Source organism: Amblyraja radiata, chromosome 28 (genome assembly GCF_010909765.2).
Source record: "Amblyraja radiata isolate CabotCenter1 chromosome 28, sAmbRad1.1.pri, whole genome shotgun sequence".
Taxonomy (NCBI): domain Eukaryota; kingdom Metazoa; phylum Chordata; class Chondrichthyes; order Rajiformes; family Rajidae; genus Amblyraja; species Amblyraja radiata.
Genome location: NC_045983.1, coordinates 20,346,520 through 20,364,895, shown reverse-complemented (window position 1 = coordinate 20,364,895; position 18,376 = coordinate 20,346,520). Strand labels below are relative to the sequence as shown.

The following is an 18,376-nucleotide window of genomic DNA, read 5'->3' as shown; positions in this document are numbered from 1 at the left end:
GCAAACTTGGAAAATCATAGTCTAATCAAGCAGTCAGCTCTATTTCATGAGAGCAATTGTGTCTTACAAATATGGGTTTTGCTTTGAGGAAATGTTGACCAGGGTGGATAACATGGAACCAGGAATATTTTGTATTTGGACCTCCCAGAGGTGTTCGATGGGTGCTTCTCTAAAATATTAAGTTAGGATGGAAACCTCCATAATGTTGGAGGTAACATATTGGCATGGATAGAAAATTGGCAAATGGCTAACAGGCTGGAAGCAGTGAGCAGGGGGGAATAGACTGTGGGCCAAGCATCGAAAATGTGTCTAGAGTTTGACTTTTGTGATCCATCTCTGGGATCTACTTGAAATTTGGCACAGATTTAGATAAAATACAATAATTGAGAAGGAAGTCATTACTCGTCAGTGCCAAAAGTTGCACATTAATTAAATAAGCTAATTAGAAAATGGGATCAAAAAGTAAGTGCCATCTAGTGTTCAATGCTCGTATTACTCCATGGGAGCCTAATTGCTGTGCTGCTGTCTATTTAAAACATTATTATACCATATATATATTATATTACTTGTGAATATGACTGGAGTTGTATGTAATTATCTATATTACTAAAAGTCTGATCTTGACCGCTTTTGGCCGACTGTGCTGCGATTTCCGAGAGAACGCCGCCACCTACGGCCGTCATTTTTGGCCACCTCGCTCAGAGCACCCCTCCGCCTTCCTGGACCAGAGGATTTCCCCCATCAATTAATAATCAGAGAGATATTAATGTTTAAAAAAAATTAGCCATTCTCTCTGCTGCCCCTGCTGGAGGGAGGGGGAGGGACCATAAAACCAGGAAGTGGTGTGCCTCACTCAGTCTCTGCAAGATGGAGGAAGCAAGAGGGTCATGCCTCTCTGAGCTCTGAATAACACTGAACACATGTCTACTCAACTGAGTGCCCTTAATGTGGTTTGAAAATGAAAATATGGTTGGTTCGAAGTAAAAAAGGACTGCAAATGGTTGTTTGGGTTGAAGTAAAAATGCACTGCAAATGGTTGTTTAGGTTGAAGTAATTGGTGGAGAGGTGGAATATTGCGTCGGGGGACCTGCCCTCCCGTGTGTAACACTTAGTCTAGTATTATTTAGAAATAATATAATTGTGAGTATGTATTTTGAATGAGACGACCGCAGAGGTCCAGCTCCTGAACCCGCCTAATTAATGGTTGAGGGCAGATCCTGTGCGTTCCCCCGTTTACTGAACCCCACTGACTGCCAGTGTGCAGAGTGGAGGTCACGCAGTAGTAGGACTGGGGCAGTGCCAGGTAGGAAAGCCCAAGGAATCTTCCACTGAGAGGAAAATGCCTAACCCTAACTCACACCCCCTTCCAAAGCTGCCCGCGGCTGGAGCTGCCGCCACTTTGGGACCGGCTACGGGCTCCGTAAGTGTGGCCACTCAGTGAGTCCACCTCTGCCAGCATGCCCTTCTGGATCATCATGGTGACGATGGTGGGGAGTGGTCACCCATATAGCAGTCAGTCTGCTCAGTCAGTCTGCCTGCTTGCTTGTTGCAACACAGCCCGACCACCCTGATGATGCATTCTAGATTCTAACTGCTTGCTATGTAAATAAAATAAAATGCGACATGCCACTTTACCAGTCATCTTCATTATGTTTTGGGGTCCTTGATCCCTCGTAAGGAATAGTAGAATACCATTCGGCCCATCGTCTACTCCGCCATTCAATCATGGCTGATATATCTCTCCCTCCTAACACCATTCTCCTACCTTTTCCCCATAACCTGACACCTGTATTAATCAAGAATTTATCTACTAATCAAGAATTTATCTATCTGCCTTAAAAATATCAACAGACTTGGCCTCCCTAGCCTTCTGTGGCAAAGAATTCCACAGATTCACCACCCTCTGACTAAATAAATGTTTCCTTCCTATGAGAACGTCCTTTAATTCTGAGGCTATGACCTCTAGTCCTAAACTCTTCCACTAGTGGAAACATCCTCTCCACACCCACTCTATCCAAACCTTTCACTATTCTGTATGCTTCAATGATGTTCCCCCTCGTTCTTCTAAACTCCACTGAGTACAGACCCAGTGCTGACAAACACTTCTCATAGGTTAACCTGCTCATTCCTGGGATCATTCTTGTAAAACTCCTCTGGACCCTCTCCAGACCCAGCACAATGCTCAAAATTGCTCACAATATTCCAAATGCGGCCTCACCAGCGCCTTATAGAGCCTCAACATTACATCCCTGTTTGTGTATACATGCCCTCTTGAAATAAATGCTGGCTATTGAGTTAGCTTTCTTTACTACCGATTCGACTTGCAGATTAACTTTTTGGGAATCCTGCACCAACACTCGCAAGTCCCCCTGCACCTCTGCTTTCTGGATTCTCACCCCATTTAGAAAATAGTCTACGCCTTTATTCCTACTCCCAAAATGCATTGCTCCATACTTTGCTGCACTATATTCCATCTGCCATTTCTCTGCCCACTCTCCCAACCTGTCCAAGTCCTTCAGCAGAGTCCCTGCTTTCTCTACACTACCTGCCACTCCCCCTATTTTTGAATCTGCAAACGTTGCCACAAAGCCTTCAATCCCCTCGTCCAAATCATTGATAAACAATGTGAAGAGTAGCGGCCCCAGCACCGATCCTTGCGGAACTCCACTAGTCACTGGCAGACAACAAGAAAAAGTCCCCTTTGTTGCCACTCTTGGTCTGCTGCCATCCAGCCAACCTGCAATATTGTGGGCTCTCATCTTCCGAAACAGCCTAACCTGTGGCACCTTATCAAAAGCTTACTGAAAATCTAAGTAAACAACATCTACTGACTCTGCTTTATCTGTCCTGCTAATTACTTCAAATAATTCCAGCATCCAATATCCCTGTGCATTAAATGGGGGAAAAAAAAGTAAATGCTGGAAATCTAAAGTAAAACTAAAAATTGCTGATAATAGTGTGTCATGTGTCCAGACCCTTTAGAGCTGGGAAAGAAAAAGCAAGGTTTGGGTTGAGAAGGTGGAGGAATGAGTGAAAAAAGTTAATATTTTTGTTATTAGATGCTGCCGAATATACTGAGTATTTGCAGGGGTTTTTTAATCTTGACTTCCCCTCCCTGCCAATGGGGAGCAGATTATGATGTGTCTACCATTTTTATTATTCCTTATTAGATCAATTTGGCTCTACATATTTTCCAAGAAGACTAGCTTTCCAGTCTGTCTCTATAACTTGAGTCGCTAGACTCTGAATAATGTTTTTTTTTAAGTCCCCTATACCTTTTGCATTTGAATCTTTCCTAAAGTGCCCAGAATTAGATGTAATTCTGTTTGTATTTAGTTTAATCTTGCAGTTTTAATCACCTTATCAACCTGTTGTGCCACTTCCAAGTTTACTCTTTATAGTGGAAACATGTCCTATTTAGTTAGTCTTGTCTGGCAATCTTTGATTCCAACTTCCCAATAACAACTCTCTTAGTAAATCATAATTAATCCTTCAGCAATTGAATTTTGAGAAAAAACTATCGAAAAGGATATCAATTTCTCCAATAGCTTGGAGAAATTAATATCCTTTTTGATAGGTTTTTCTGAACTGTATTATGCAGGAAAGGTTTTGAGGAATATTACCCAACGTGGGCAATTGGGACAAAGCTTAGATAGGCATTTTGGTTGGCATGGAGGAATTAGGCCGATGGGTCTGTTTTCATGCTGTATTGCTCTATGACACTAAATCCCAAAAATATGATCTGTGTGCTATTTCTATATGCCTTTGGGCAACCAGTGCAACATTAGTTTTTACACTGTGCAGCAGGGGTCGGCAACCTTGTTCTGCATTGGGGCCGGGTGGCATGTCTGTGAGCGGATGGCGGGCCATATCTATCACGTGTTCACATAGATCCCTCCCCGGATGGCAGGCATCAAATCTTGTGTTCACATGGGTCCCGCCCCTTTGAGGATGCCACCCAGAGCACTGGCCCCTAGTTACTGGCGGTCACAAACAAGGTGTACCTATGGTCCATTGCCTTGGCTCTGTCCTGAAGGCGGTGGCTCATACTCGTACTCACTCGTCCCCATCCTATTGACAACCCCGGTCCCGACTGAAGCCCAAACACAGAGGGTGCGTGGCTGTGCCAGCGTCTTTGCGTTGGATGCGGTACAGCCAGCGCTCGGCGGCTCTGCCATTGTGACCGCCAGCGGGTAATTACGGGGAGAAAAATACGCCTGTGTGCTGGATCATTTCGGGTTAAGGGCTGTATTCGGCCTGGAGGGCCGTAGGTTGCCGACCTAATCCATGATATCTACCACCATGACAAGAACAGCAGGCATACTGCAACATCACCAGCCCTGGTGTTTGTTATTGAACCATATGGGGGGGGGGGGGGGGGAATGGTGTCCGTCGTTGCCAGTTCACTGCAACTGAGTAAGGTGTCATTGTATGTAGTTGAAACACAGTTAATGATAACACAGTATGTAGTTAGTATGCAGAAGAGCATAAAGTGCTGGAGTAATTCAGCCGGCCAGATGGCATTTCTGGTAAGTTACTCAAGCTCTTTGTTGTCTTTCACCTTAAAATTGGGTGCCATTGCAGCTCGTCTGCACCAGTGAGCCCTTATTTACCAGCTACAATTGATGCAGCTATTGTTACGGCGCTCGTAGCCCATGGCCAGCAAAGCTTTCTTTAGGTTGTTGCCTCTCAAAAGACGTACACAGTCACCGTGGGGCTCCCTCCCCTCTCACCAGCTGCTGCTGCTTTCCTGTCGGTTGTCGCTTTGCTTCTCGCTCCATTGCTACCTCTTCCTCCTCCCCCACAGTCGCTGACATCTTCCAAGGTGGAATATGTCGGCGACTACATGGGTGGAGGAGGCCGAGTCAACATAGCGAAGGGACAAGGAGGAGGGGGGGTGGGGGTAAGAGGCTGAATGGACAAAGCAGTGGGTGGAGGAGGAGAGGCAGAAGGGAAGTGGACAAAGTGGCCGGCAGGAAGAAACGACTGCCGGTGAGATGGGAGGGAGCCCCCACAGTGGCTGAATGTGTCCTTTAAATGGCGGCAGCCTGAAAGAAGTGACTCTTGAGATGTAGGAAGTTGTCCAGGGTGTCATAGTGAACCCCTATTGTTGGAGGGCTGTTTGTACTCGGGGCAGGTTGTTTGGGGACCATTTATTTTGAAAATATTGAGTTAACAGCTCGCTCTGTTGTTTGCATCAAAACACACTTTACCGATGGCTGGCAGCTTGCGTTGTCCATGTAGCGGCAGATTTTTATATCGTTCAAGAGATTACTCCCTCTAGCCGCTAAATGGACTACATGGTTAAGGGGAATGTCTTTATATGCATGCGAGCTCACCGTCAGAGACCTTCAGAGCTTCTTCATAGACAAATCTTCTAAAACAGTCTTTTGATGAAAAAATTATTTATTGTTAATGGAAAAACAACAAGATACATCTAAACTTCTTCCGACTCGTTATTATAATCTTCATCGAACTCCAGCTTATCGCTTTAAACGTTAGAAAACTCCTTGTATCTCCGTTACACTTCGCATGGTCAAAGGGTAAACCTTCTCCATGCTGGTCTGAAACTAAACTAAAAACTAAGCTTCTGCACAAGAAACTCAGCTCCAAAGAAGTCCTAAAATATGCCATAAATCCCACCCACAATATAACGGGAAGTCTAAAATTTAAAGACACGTGCCATCATCAATGACACACAAAACATGCCAAATGGCCACTACAGTCCACATTCTACAACATGCTGCTGAAATTTGGATTCTGAAATATTGACTAATAACAGATCAGTTCACCAGTCATTGGTAGCTGTCATGGCACATGTGTTGCTGACAGCTTAGTTATTTATCCCTCATTTGGCCTATGATATAACCTAATGTGTTTGGGTTGGGAATCTTAACATTGTGTTCTGTGCGATTGTCATGATGAGACTGTTTCAAAAATTAAGTTGGGAGAAGGATCTTGAGTGGGTATTAAAGTTCATGCATAAATGGGCACAGATGAGTGCAACCTGGTTGACTCACACCCAGACATGTGAGTATTTACAGTGTGCACACATCCTGGCCTACTTGGGGAACTCGAAAACAAAATATCTATGATGGCCATGAAAGTCTTAAAAGATCACAAGGTTGCTAGAATCGTAATGTTGTCAGAAGTAATAAACCCAAAGATTAAAAAGATCCTAAATAGTAGCTCTATGCATGACCAAATATATATATTAACATAATTAGACGATTGAATAAATCAACTCAAAATAATAAAGAAAGAGAGCGGTAAAATTAAAAGTGATCGCCATAGGCAATGATGGGAAAAGTTATAATGGAGGTGGGGAGGAATAAGGCCAAGGCACTTACTATGAATTGTTGCTGCAGATAACCCAAATGTTAAGATAGTGGGATGAATTGAGAACTTTGTAATTAAAGTGCTGGAGAAATTAAATAGTTATATGACATGACAGATCATCTGCATTCTGCTATATCTGAAGCCTGGGATGCAGGTTGTGTAATGGTGATCTCTGAAGTTTCTATATAATGGGGCAGGTGCAGCATTGAAAAGTTGAAAAATTACCATTGCTGTTAAAATAGGGGAATTTAAACAAATAGGTCAGTCACAGTGCCCTCCATAATGTTTGGGACAAAGACACATCATTTATTTATTTGCCTCTGTACTCCACAATTTGAGATTTGTAATAGAAAAAAATCACATGGTTAAAGTGCACATTGTCAGATTTTATTAAAGGCCATTTTTATACATTTAGATTTTACCATGTAGAAATTACAGCAGTGTTTATACATGGTCCCTCCATTTCAGGGCACCATAATCAGAGATGCCAAGTAGTACGGATTTTCTGTATTTTGTACGGAAATGCGATAAGAATACTGATGTATGATTTTGCGTTGTTAAATACGGATTTTTTAAAAATTGGCCTGACTTCCTGTTTCATTAACATACCACTCGTCAATAGAAAAGTAATGACCCGGTGAAATTGACAAGATCTTGCTGCTTAAATGCAAGGATATAAAAAGTCATACTGTACCTCTAAAAAATTATATCAGATTAAATCTATTGGTATTTTAAATTTTAAGATCTGGATGATTATTTTTGTAAGCTTTGATCTGCCTGTCCCGCTCCAGGTTTAAACAGAGCGCTGTCAGTTTAACGTGTGGGAACTTAAATGAAGAGCTGTCAGCTGCACGCTATAGGTTCTAATTATAATGCTACCGGCTGGAGCGCTATGGGCTTTTAACATGACGCTATGGGCTTTACACATAGCGCTAAGGCCACAGTGCTATGTGTCACAGACTGTTCAGGAAAATTCTCGTATAACAATGAGTCTTTGGAATTCTCTTTCTCAGTGGAAGTTGAGCCTTTGCTTATTTTTCAGGCAGTGGTAGAATTCCGGATAAGCCAAGTGGTGAAAGGTTATCAGTGGGATTGCAGTTACATTGGGATTGGCCTTGATTTTACAGAATGGTGGTGAGGAAGGGAGAGGCTTCCAAAATGGCTTCTACATCATCATCTGGTGCTAAAAGCAGGAAACAGCCGTTCAAACAGCAGTATACAAAGAGATGGCAATGAATGCACTGTCAAGTAAGATGCGTAGAAAACATGTCAAAGTTATGCATTCTTGTACTCTTACATGGGGATGACTGCACATAAAAAAAAAAAAATTTTCAGCAAAATGGCACCGTGTAAAATTACTGTTTTCCTCAGCAAAATATTGATTTTCAGGTACTAGAATACTGAAATGCTCTGACAAAACTTGGCAGCTCTGCATAACGTTTGGGACACATGGCTTCACAGGTGTTTGTAATTGCTCAGGTGTGTTTAATTGCCTCTTTAATACAGGTTAAGAGGGCTCTCAGCACCTAGTCATTTCTCCAGTCTTTCCGTCACCTTTGGAAACTTTTATTGCTGTTTATCAATACGAGGCCCAAAGTTGTGCCAATGAAAGTCAACAAAGCCATTATGAGAATCAAGAATACAATTAATAGAGACATCAGCCAAACCTTAGGCTTACCAAAATCAACAGTTTGGAACATTAAGAAGAAAGAGAGCACTGGTGAGTTTACTAATTGCAAAGGGACTGGCAGTCCAAGGAAGACCTCCACAGCTGATGACAAGAATTCTCTATAATAAAGAAAAATCCCCAAACACGTGTCCGACAGATCAGAAACACTTCAGGAGTTGGGTGTGGATTTGTCAATGACCACTGAAGACTTCATGAACAGAAATACAGAGGTTACACTGCAAGATGCAAACCACTGGTTAGCTGCAAAAATAGTGTGGCCAGGTTACTGTTTGCCAAGAAGTACTTAAAAGAGCAACCAATTAGAAGGTTGAGAGGGGATCTTATAGATACATCCATTTTTTTTTAAAGGATTGGACAGGCTAGATGCAGGAAAAATGGTCGCCATGTTGAGAGAGTACAGAACCAGGGGTCACAGTTTAAGAATAAGGGGTAGGCCATTTAGGACTGAGATGAGGAAAAACATTTTCACCCAGAGTATTGTGAATCTGTGGAATTCTCTGCCACAAAAAGCAGCGGCGACCAATTCACTGGATGTTTTCAAGAGAAAGTTAGATTTAGCCCTTGGGGCTAAAGGATTTAAGGGATATCGGGGAAAAAGCAGGAACGGGTTACTGATTTTAGATGATGAGATGATCATATTGAATGGCAGTGCTGGCTCAAAGGGCCGAATGGCCTACTCCTGCATCTATTTTTCTCTGTTTCTAATTGGAAAGAATGTGTCAATTGATTGATTGATTGATATAATTTAATTGCCACACAACCAAGGTCGGTGGAATTTGGGTTGCCAGCAGCGGTACAGTAATAAAGAACACAACCACAATAAAAATTTTACACAAACATCCACCACAGCATTCATCACTGTGGTGGAAGGCACAGAGCTTGGCCAGTCCTCCTCCATTTTCCCCCGTGGTCGGGACCACCACCCTCCACAGCCGTTGCTGCGGGCGTCCAGATGGTAAGGGACAAAGTCAAAGTCAAGGTGAGTCCAGGATCGGCTCTTCCCAACCAGAGACCGCGGCTTCAGGCTGGTGTAGGCCGCAGGCCGGCGGTCAAAGCTTTAAAGTACCTGCCGTGCCGCAGCCGGAAGCACCGCAGACTGCAGGGCCGGCGGTCGAAGCTCCCCTCCAGGGGAGATGGTAAGTCCATGCCGCACCCGCGGTAGAAGACGGCCGCGGGCCGGCGGTGGAAGCTTCTTCTTCCCCCCCGGGTCCTCCACGAGGGATCCCGGGCTGTAGACGCCGCACCAGCTGGAGTTCTGCAGACTGCTGCTTCCGGCTGCCGCGGGCCAGCGTAACGGAGCGCTCCCCTCCAGCGAGGTCTCACCCGCTCCGCGCCGAGAGTCCACGCTGCGCCCACCGCTGAAGCTCCGGGCGCGTCTCCGGGAAAGTCCGCGCCGATCCTTGCTGTTAGGCCACGGGGGAGGCGACCTGAAAAAATCGCCTCTCCATGGAAGAGGCGGCCGAAACGGTTTCCCCCTTACCCCCCCCCCCACACCACCCCCCACACATAACACACAAAGAAACATTAAAAACAGACTTTTAAACATACTAAAAAAATAAAAAAAGTTGGGGAAAAACGGACACGCTGCCGACAGGCTGCTGCCAGTGCAGCGCCCCATTGGTAATAGATTAAATATATCATGGGAAAAACTTGTACATAGTGGGATTTTAAATGAATGGGGAGATAATCTAGATCTGGGGGCTGAATCTAAGGATTGGGATTGGCCATATTGGATTGAGAAGTAACCTTGTGCAGGGAGTTTTAAATCTATGGAATTCTTTAACGCAAAGTTTGGCTATTTCAAAGCTGAGGTAGGATACCAGATGTCAAGGCATCAGAAGATTCTGGGACTGGGTGGAAAGTTGAACTTGAGACATAAGATCAGCCATTATTGTATTAAAGATGGAGTGGCTTCAGGGAACATTAGCCTATTCATGCTATAACTCATGTTCTTGTACAAACCTATTTTCATTGTATGACAGATTTGACAATTTGAGAACTACAATCCGTCCTTTACTGCTTCCTCTTCTTTCTTGTGGCGTGCATAGCCTAAAGTTGTTGGACAACTTGTTCTATTTGATCTTCCGTTTGTGCACGTCGAGTTGATTGCATTAGTTGAAACAGGGCGGACCACATGAAGGTTGCAATCTTCCACCCCATCCTTTACTGCTGTAGATATAGTGAGTTTTTTAATCAATATATCAATACATTTTTTATTTATTTCCCTTTGGTCATTCTGGTACCAAAGCTTTTACTATCTTTATTGGAGATTAGAAATTTAAATATGCCATTACAATTGACTGCCTGGAGTGTTATTTAATTTTCAATATTTCCACTAATTGACATTCCTATTTCCAGATTCAATCAACTATGAATTGCGTTCACATTTAAATCGGATCATCTTGCCCTGAAGCAGTTTATGTATAATGCATCTCCCCAAAGTGATATTCATTGGATATCTTGCAGTCTGGGAGGGAAGATGATCAAGATTGATCTTGATTTAAATAAGGTAGACCTTATTTCATGTCACCTTTCTCTACAGAAATCATGATCTGTGACAGTCGCTGCTAGCTTCACTTTTGGTGTAGCTGTAGACTCACTATGAAGCCCAATGGGGTAGGATGAAATTCTGCAGGCATTCTTACGCTGAAAAATCGTACCTGTTGAATTTTTGTTGCCAGATGAAACTCGTGTGTACGGGATTCCCATTGGGGGAAATAACCCAGCTTCTCAATTAGTAAAAAAAATTGATTAATTGTGTTAAGGTGTATTTAGGTGTGTTTATGCCTGAGAATTTGCAGTATTTGGCTGACATGGGCCTGTCCCTTTTAGGCGACTGCAGGATACTTTGCGGTCGCCACATGTTCGCGGGTGGTTGCCGGGTAGTCGCCTGCATGGTCGTGAGGATTTCCTGCAATCCGGGAACTAGTCACGGCCTCATTACGTTATCGGGTGGTGCTGTGTGCTGCAGCCTCGCCAGCAGCTGTCTGTACTTTCATCCTTTTTGTTATTTTTAGTCTGTCTAATAGTATGTTTCTGGAGGTCTGTTAGTCTTTTTATGGGGGGGGGGGGGGGAGGGGGAAACCGTTTTCTCAGTCACTTCCTGGTCGAGGATGCGTCTTTTCTCCGAATCGTATCTTTGTCTCTCTTGACCCCCCCCCCCCCCCCCCCCCCCCTCGCGGCCTACCGACTGGATTGGCGCGGCCTTTCCTGCCGGAGACTGGCCAGAGGTTCAGCAGCGGCACAACACTGGAATCCATCGTGGAGCGGGCGATGCCTTACCGGAGATCGCCGTGTGGAGCTCCGGAGTGTTGGGACGGCTGTTTAACACCGTGGAGCTGTGGTTTGTGGAGCTTCCAGCCGCGGCCGGCTCTGACTTTAACATCGTAGAGTCCTCGGACCTCTCGTAGGGGGTCGCCAGCGTTGAATCTCCTCCCAGCTCGGCCTGTGGACTTTGGGAGCCGCAGTCTCCGGTATGAAGTGGCTGAGAGTGTTCTCCGTTCCGACGCCGGAGCTCCGATCATCCCGGCGAGAGGGCCTGAAGGCCCCGACCATGGGTGGACAAAGAGGAAGAGGACTGAACTTTATTGCCTTCCTTCACAGTGGGAAATGTTGATTCTGCTGTGTGGGGATGTTCATGTTAAATTCTATCGTGTTCTTTTTATTCGGATGGCTGTATGGTAATTCAAATCTCACTGTACCAATTGGTGCATGTGATAATAAATGTCTCTTGAACTCTCGAACTCTTGACTCTTGACCAGAATGAAGTCGCCATGGAGAGTAGCGAGAATTCTGGTGCCGTAGGTGCAGTGGTAGTGGGTTGCCAGGAGGTCGAAGGTTGTCGTAGGTTTTTGTAGGTTGTAGCTGGTGCTGACTGGTGAATTTCATTGACTCATTGGGGGAAAAACGTAAGCAGTAGTTTTCAGAACCAATGATAACCGACCGGTAATGTTAATGTCCGCCGAGCTTCACAGCTGTGTATCTCTGGCTTCTTAAGTTTTCTCCCCTCTCTTCCCCCCCCCCCCCCTCTTTTAAAGGACTTGCATGACCCTTCCCGTACACTTTGCTTTCACCGTCTTAATTACAGCGCCAACCTTCCTGTTCATTGTGGTGTGTGTCTGTATCACATTGGCTTTGCACTGTGTGAATTTCATTCGGACAGCGCTCCCCCCACTTGCCCTGTCCCCGCCTGCATAACTGGCTGGTGAAGGAAGCGATGTGTGTGTATGTTCCACTGACAGTCGCCGTTTTTTCAGGCGACTGCCGGCGACGCCTGAATAATCGCCTAAGTGGGAAAGGCCCATTACAATATTTGAAATTTGTTTTGAATGATCGATGGGTATTATTGTTTGTGAATGGGGAAATCAAACGTTAAGTTTCATTGGTAGAAACAAAATGCTGGAGTAACTCAGCTGGACAGGCAGCATCTCTGGAGAGAAGGAATGGGTGACGTTTCGGGTTGGGACCCTTCTCCAGACATGCTGCCTGTCCCGCTGAGTTACTCCATCATTTTGTGTCTACCTTCGATTTAAACGAGCATCTGCAGTTCTTTCCGACACTAAGTTTCATTGACTGGTTTAACAAGTGCTAAGCCCAGAGGCAATAGTTCACTTGCTTACAAAAGCTATTGAGTGTTGTCAACAATTTGCACTGAGATCTGTACTGCCTGACATCAATGTACTGGGAGCAAGCCTCTGAACAGAAGGTAGTACCCAGAACCATGATGCAACAAATGCTGGTTGACGATCATTGAGTAGAGGAAATGATTCTTTATTGGCCAAATTTGCAATTGTTTGCAAGGCAATTCTGTCTCATGCAGCATGGTATTTGCCACGATGGGTTTCGAAAGTGACATTCCTGAACTCGTTCATGTTAGAGGAGAATTGGTCCATTGCTTGAGCACATTTAGCACGTTTTAGTACAATTTGGGATTGAAGAAATTAATGACATTTTTCATGGTTTAATAGAATTATCTGGTTGGATGCACGTTTAAAAATGCTAAACCCAGGGGTGATGGAATGTGGCTTAGGATTTAAGGCTAGTTTTTAAAAAACCATAAGAAGTTAATGAATTTTATAATTGAACAATTTGAATTATTCTGAAGTTCTCGTTGAATTTTGAACTTCAGTGCAAAGATTTTATGCAATTGTTATAATTTTCCTGTTTGCTCCCTGTTTTGTTTTACCTTCAGGAAACATGGCACAAGTTGGAACTACACCAGTTACACAAGATGAACCCTCTAGTGCTGAAAATCTTCTTGCAGTAAAATTCCTAATGTCAGCACTGGAGTCAATGGTAAGTTATTAATTTATTAGACAAAGACTTGAACTACTTGATAATGTAATAAGCATTGCTAAATGTGATCAGGCTGGCTGCTCAATGCAGTTAGAATACATAGAACATGAAACAGTACAGCACGGGAAAAGTGACTCTGGCCCATAATGTGTATGTTGAACATGATGCCAAGTTAAATTAATATCTTCTGCCTGCATGTGATCCATATCCCTCCATTCCCTGCATGTTCATGTGTTCAGCTAAAAGACACACAAATGCCACTGTCATCACTGCTTTCACCACCACTCTTGGCAGTAAGTTCCTGGCATCTGCCACCCTCTTTTGTTTCAAAAAGACACCTGCTCCACACATATCCTATAAACTTTTGCCCTATGAAAGAAATAATTGCCCTCTGGTATTTGACAATTTCACAGAATAAAATTTTGTCTGTCTACTGTGTCTGTCTACCTAATATTTGTCTCTCGTAGCAGTATTGTTTCAATCTAGATTTCTCTGTCAGAGGAAATAGTATCCCTGTATTTATTAAATTTCAAAATTGCGTAATCTTAATCATACTTTATTAACCAAGCATGTTTTGCAACATAGGAGGAAGTTGATTTGCCATAGTCATACCAATAAAACACATTTTAACAAACATCCACCACAGTGACTCTACCATATTCCTCACTCCTCCACATTCCTCACTGTGATCATTCAGTTGACGGGACGATCTTGGCTCCTGTAGCTGGCGGTCAGGCCCTCCTCGTCTGGGTAATCAAGCTCCCGCTTCGGGGGGGGGGGGGGGTGGGGGGTCACAGTTCTCCTGCGCCGGGCGATCGGACCCTGGGTCGGGGCTAGTCGAACCTCCTGCGACTTTGGAGCTTCCCCAAATCAGTCTCTTCCTGAGACTGCGAGCTCCTCGATGGTGAAATCCACAGGCTGCGTAGAGCATCGATCCCTGACAAGGGTTTGCTGACTCCGATGGTAAGTCCACAGCCCCGCGGTGGGGCTCAAAGTCGGTTTCGGGCAAGGCCGCCAGCTCCATGATGTTAGGCCGCAGAGTGACTGGAGATACGATCCGGAAAACATCGCCGGCAAGGCAAGAGATTGAGAAAAGCTTCCACCGACCCCCTTCCCCCATCCCCCCACTTAAAACAAACCAGAGAACATTAATACAAACTTTTTTTAAATCACACTGAAAATAACAAAAAAGATGAAAAGACAGACATCATTGGCGAGGTTGCCATTGCTGATGGTGCCACCAGGTTTCAATCTCGGGTTCATTGTGACTTGGAGTTAGATTGTCTGTACTTCCCAGGCCAGTACATATTTTGTGTATTGCCCATGTCTTTCCCACTTTGGGATATTTCCATTTATTGTCCACTTTGAGAAATTTCTCAAACTGATTAACATGGTCAATTACTACTGGTTCCTGTCATTCGATTTTTAGTGATATGTACATATCCAAACTACTCCTCCATACCATCCATTCTCTCATCTTCAAAAGAGAGTATTCTGAATTGCCTGTCTTGCATTCGAAGTGGACAATTTTATCTTTTTGCCAATTGTCAGAGTTCAAGTTGTACTTGCTGACACTGCACCAATTTTGTGTTTTCAAATGTTTACTATTAAATGGAAATGGTTCCCCAAATTCCTTAATACAGTGTAATTAAAAAGTAACAATCACATAAACTAAAGTCTAAATGTTAGGTCTGAAATTAAAACCAGAAAATGATAAAAGTATTCAGCAGTTTGGGCAGTCTGAGGAACTAAATGTTATAGATGGACACACGGGAGACGGCAGATGCTGGAATAATTTCCCTGCATAGATGCTGCCTGACCCACTGATTTCCTCCAGCAGTTTGTTTTTTGCATATGTTTTGTTGGAACTGGAAATCAATAGATCAGGCGAAGGAAAAGCAGTTGAAAAAACACGGGGAAGATATGTAAAAGGGTAGAAAACAAGAGAGATTAAATGACAAAAAGAATGAGGCTCATGACAAGAGGGAATAGTGAAAGGATTAGAAAAAACAATGTGGGTCTGTAAATGAGAATGGCAAATCATCTGAAATTATTCAACTTGGTGACCACTAAAAAGTATAAAATACATATTAGAGAAATGACTGGTTGTTCATTAAGTTAGTGTGAACATCTTTGGAGAGAGGGTAGAATGGGAATGAAATGGAAAATTTCAAGTGACCAATTCACTCTTCCAGATTGAACAAAGTTATTCCACTGCTATAGAAGTTTCCATATGCGTTTTTAAGAACCTAACCCCATTTTAACCAGGGAAGAGTTGTATATGTGTTGACCCCTCTGGCTTGAATGGGGTTCTGGACATGTCACTTTAATGCCATATCCTGTAACCGCTCTTCTACCTTTTTAGCCTCCTAAATTGTTTTGATGATACTCTATCCAAGCCCAGAATCAATACCTTAGTCCTCTGGAATATGGCATTCAATTTAATTTTTCTGTAAGAGTTTTAGACTTTCCAGTTATATTTTGTCTTAACCCACCTGAGTTTAATTATTTATTCAATTGATCTTGAACCATTATTCTTTATATCATAGAACAGTATAGCATAGGAGCAGGCCTTTGGGGCTACAATCTCTGTGTCAAACACAACGACAAGACTTTTATCAGCCTGCACATAATCCATATCCCTTCATTGCTTGCATATCCATGTGCCCAGACAAAAGACTTAAATACCACGATAGAACATAGATGTCACTATTATAGAACATGTCATTTTAATCTCTTCTACTTACTGTCTCCCTCCAAATTGCAAACCATCTTCACTTTGAAATAATTTGGTGTTCCTTCATGGCTTCCCTCATTTACCCTCACCCTCATTCATCATGGTCGATTTTGGATGGCGAATGTGTCGACTGTGCCAGTGGTGCCCACATTTGGGGGAAAAAACATATCCTTTCTCCACCTCCACTTTCCCAGGCCTTGCATTTAAATGTTATAATTCATTTTTTGCAATAAAATGATTGAATTTTAGATTTTGCCTGATCTATGATATTTTTGACATTTTATTAAATGTTATGCATATCTTTTGATGCTGCTCAGCTGTAACTGATTAAGACTATTGATTGTCAGTTGATTTTAATTTATTTTTAGTGTGATTTCTGATGTGCAGAAAGTTTAACAAAAGTTGTTTTCTTTAGTGTGTTTTTTGTACATTTTCAGTTTAAATCAAAAAAAGTTGGTTTGACTTGTTTCCTTTTCAGTGCCAGGAAATTGCAAAGTCCAAAGCTGAAGTGGCGTGTATTGCCGTGTATGAGAAAGATATATTTGTGGTGGGGACTGAACGAGGAAGATCTTTCATTGGAAACCGAAAGGATTTTCAAACTGACTTTGTGAAATACTGTAAGTTGAAATAATCAATTAAGTTGCAGAAAAAACTTTGTTTGACTTTATCAATTATTTAAGAGTCTCAATTTCTTTGGCACTGTCTGGAATTAATTTTTCTTTCCCAACTTCTATGGTTCTGGCCGGTGGATTACATTCCATCTGAACTATTGTAAGGTGTTAATGATTAGAATGTTACAAATTACATTCAAATCTGACCTCTAGTTTCAGATTTGAAAATATCACAATTTTCTCCTGGCTTTAACTCTTAATTATAAATTATGGCATTAAAAAAACACTTTTGATTCTACATGTCATTAACGGTCCACAATTTCCTGCAAACTATTCTTTAACTTTAAATATCACTGTTTTGATATTGTACAACTAATTAAATTGGAAAACTTGGCTTGCTACATGCCAAAGTTTGTCTTGAACCTTTTTTCCCTTTAATCCAAAAATCACATGTGCGGCAATTTTATTGATGTAGCTTTCTGTTTTGATTGTACCATGTACACTTAGCCTGCCTTAAGACTGAGCACTATTCATGCAGGTAGAATGTTTGATGTTTAACCAGCAATTGGTAGATCTGCTGCCTCTCAGCACTAGTGACCAGGGTTCAATCCTGACCTCGGCTGCTATCTGTGGTGATTACGTGTTCTCACTGTGAACGTATGGATTTCCTCTGGGTGTGTAGTTTGCTCCCACGTACCAAAAACATGCGGGTTTGTAGGTTTATTGGCCCCAGTAAGTGGCCCCTCTTGCCAGGAATGGTTAAGAAATGAATTGCAGAACTAGTGTGCTTAATGGTCAGCATTGGACCAGATGGGCCGAAAGGCCTGTTTCCATTTTGCATCTCTAAACTACAGTCCAACAAAGATGACGTGATGGGGGAAAGGATTGAGCTCATCTATATTCTTGAATGTTATTAATATTTTTAGTTACAGTGCCCTCCATAACTTTTGGGACATAGACCCATTATTTATTTGCCTCTGTACTCCACAATTTGACATTTGTAATAGAAAAAATCACATGTGGCTAAAAAAATGCACATAGCTTTAATAAAGGCTATTTTTATACATTTTTGTTTCTCCATGTAGAAATTACAGGCGATTATATGTCGTTGTCGCTCCCCCCCCCCCCGCTTCAAGGCACCATAATGTTTGTGGGACAGCAATGTCTTGTAAATGAAAGTAGCCATGTTTAGTATTTTGTTGCATATCCTTTGCATGCAATGACTGCTCGAAGTCTGCGATTCATGGACAGCACCAGTTGCTGGGTGTCTTCTCTGATGATGCTCTGCCAGGCCTGTATTGCAGCCATCTTTAGCATATGCTTGTTTTGGGGGCAAGTCCTCTTCAGTTTTCTCTTCAACATATAAAAGGAATACTCAATGGGTCAGATCGGGTGATTGACTTGGCCACTCAAGAATTGACAATTTTTTAGCTTTGAAAAACTCCTTTGTTGCTTTAGCAGTATGTTTGCGATCTTTATCTTGCTGTAAAATGATGGCCAATGAGTTTTGAGGCATTTGTTTGAACTTGAGCAGATAGGACGTGTCTATACCCTTCAGAATTCATTGTGCTACTACCATCAGTAGTTGTATCATCAATGAAGATAAGTGAGCCAGTACCTTCAGCTGTCATACATGCCCAGGCCATAACACCCCCACCACCATGTTTCAAATATGAGGTGCTATGCTTTGCATCTTGGGTAGTT

At 42.9% G+C, this 18,376-nt stretch overlaps 1 protein-coding gene across 10 annotated transcripts in view; it reads left to right on the top strand.

Moving 5' to 3' along the window:
* Positions 1–18,376, top strand: part of gtf2i (general transcription factor IIi) — a 126,999-nt gene that overhangs the window by 12,924 nt on the left and 95,699 nt on the right. For all 10 annotated transcript variants that reach the window (XM_033046015.1, XM_033046013.1, XM_033046011.1 and 7 more), the window contains exons 3-4: positions 13,221–13,324; positions 16,540–16,678. In XM_033046015.1, the coding sequence (XP_032901906.1) occupies positions 13,226–13,324; positions 16,540–16,678 (238 nt within the window). In that variant the 5' untranslated portion in view covers positions 13,221–13,225. The remainder of the gene's footprint in view (positions 1–13,220; positions 13,325–16,539; positions 16,679–18,376) is intronic.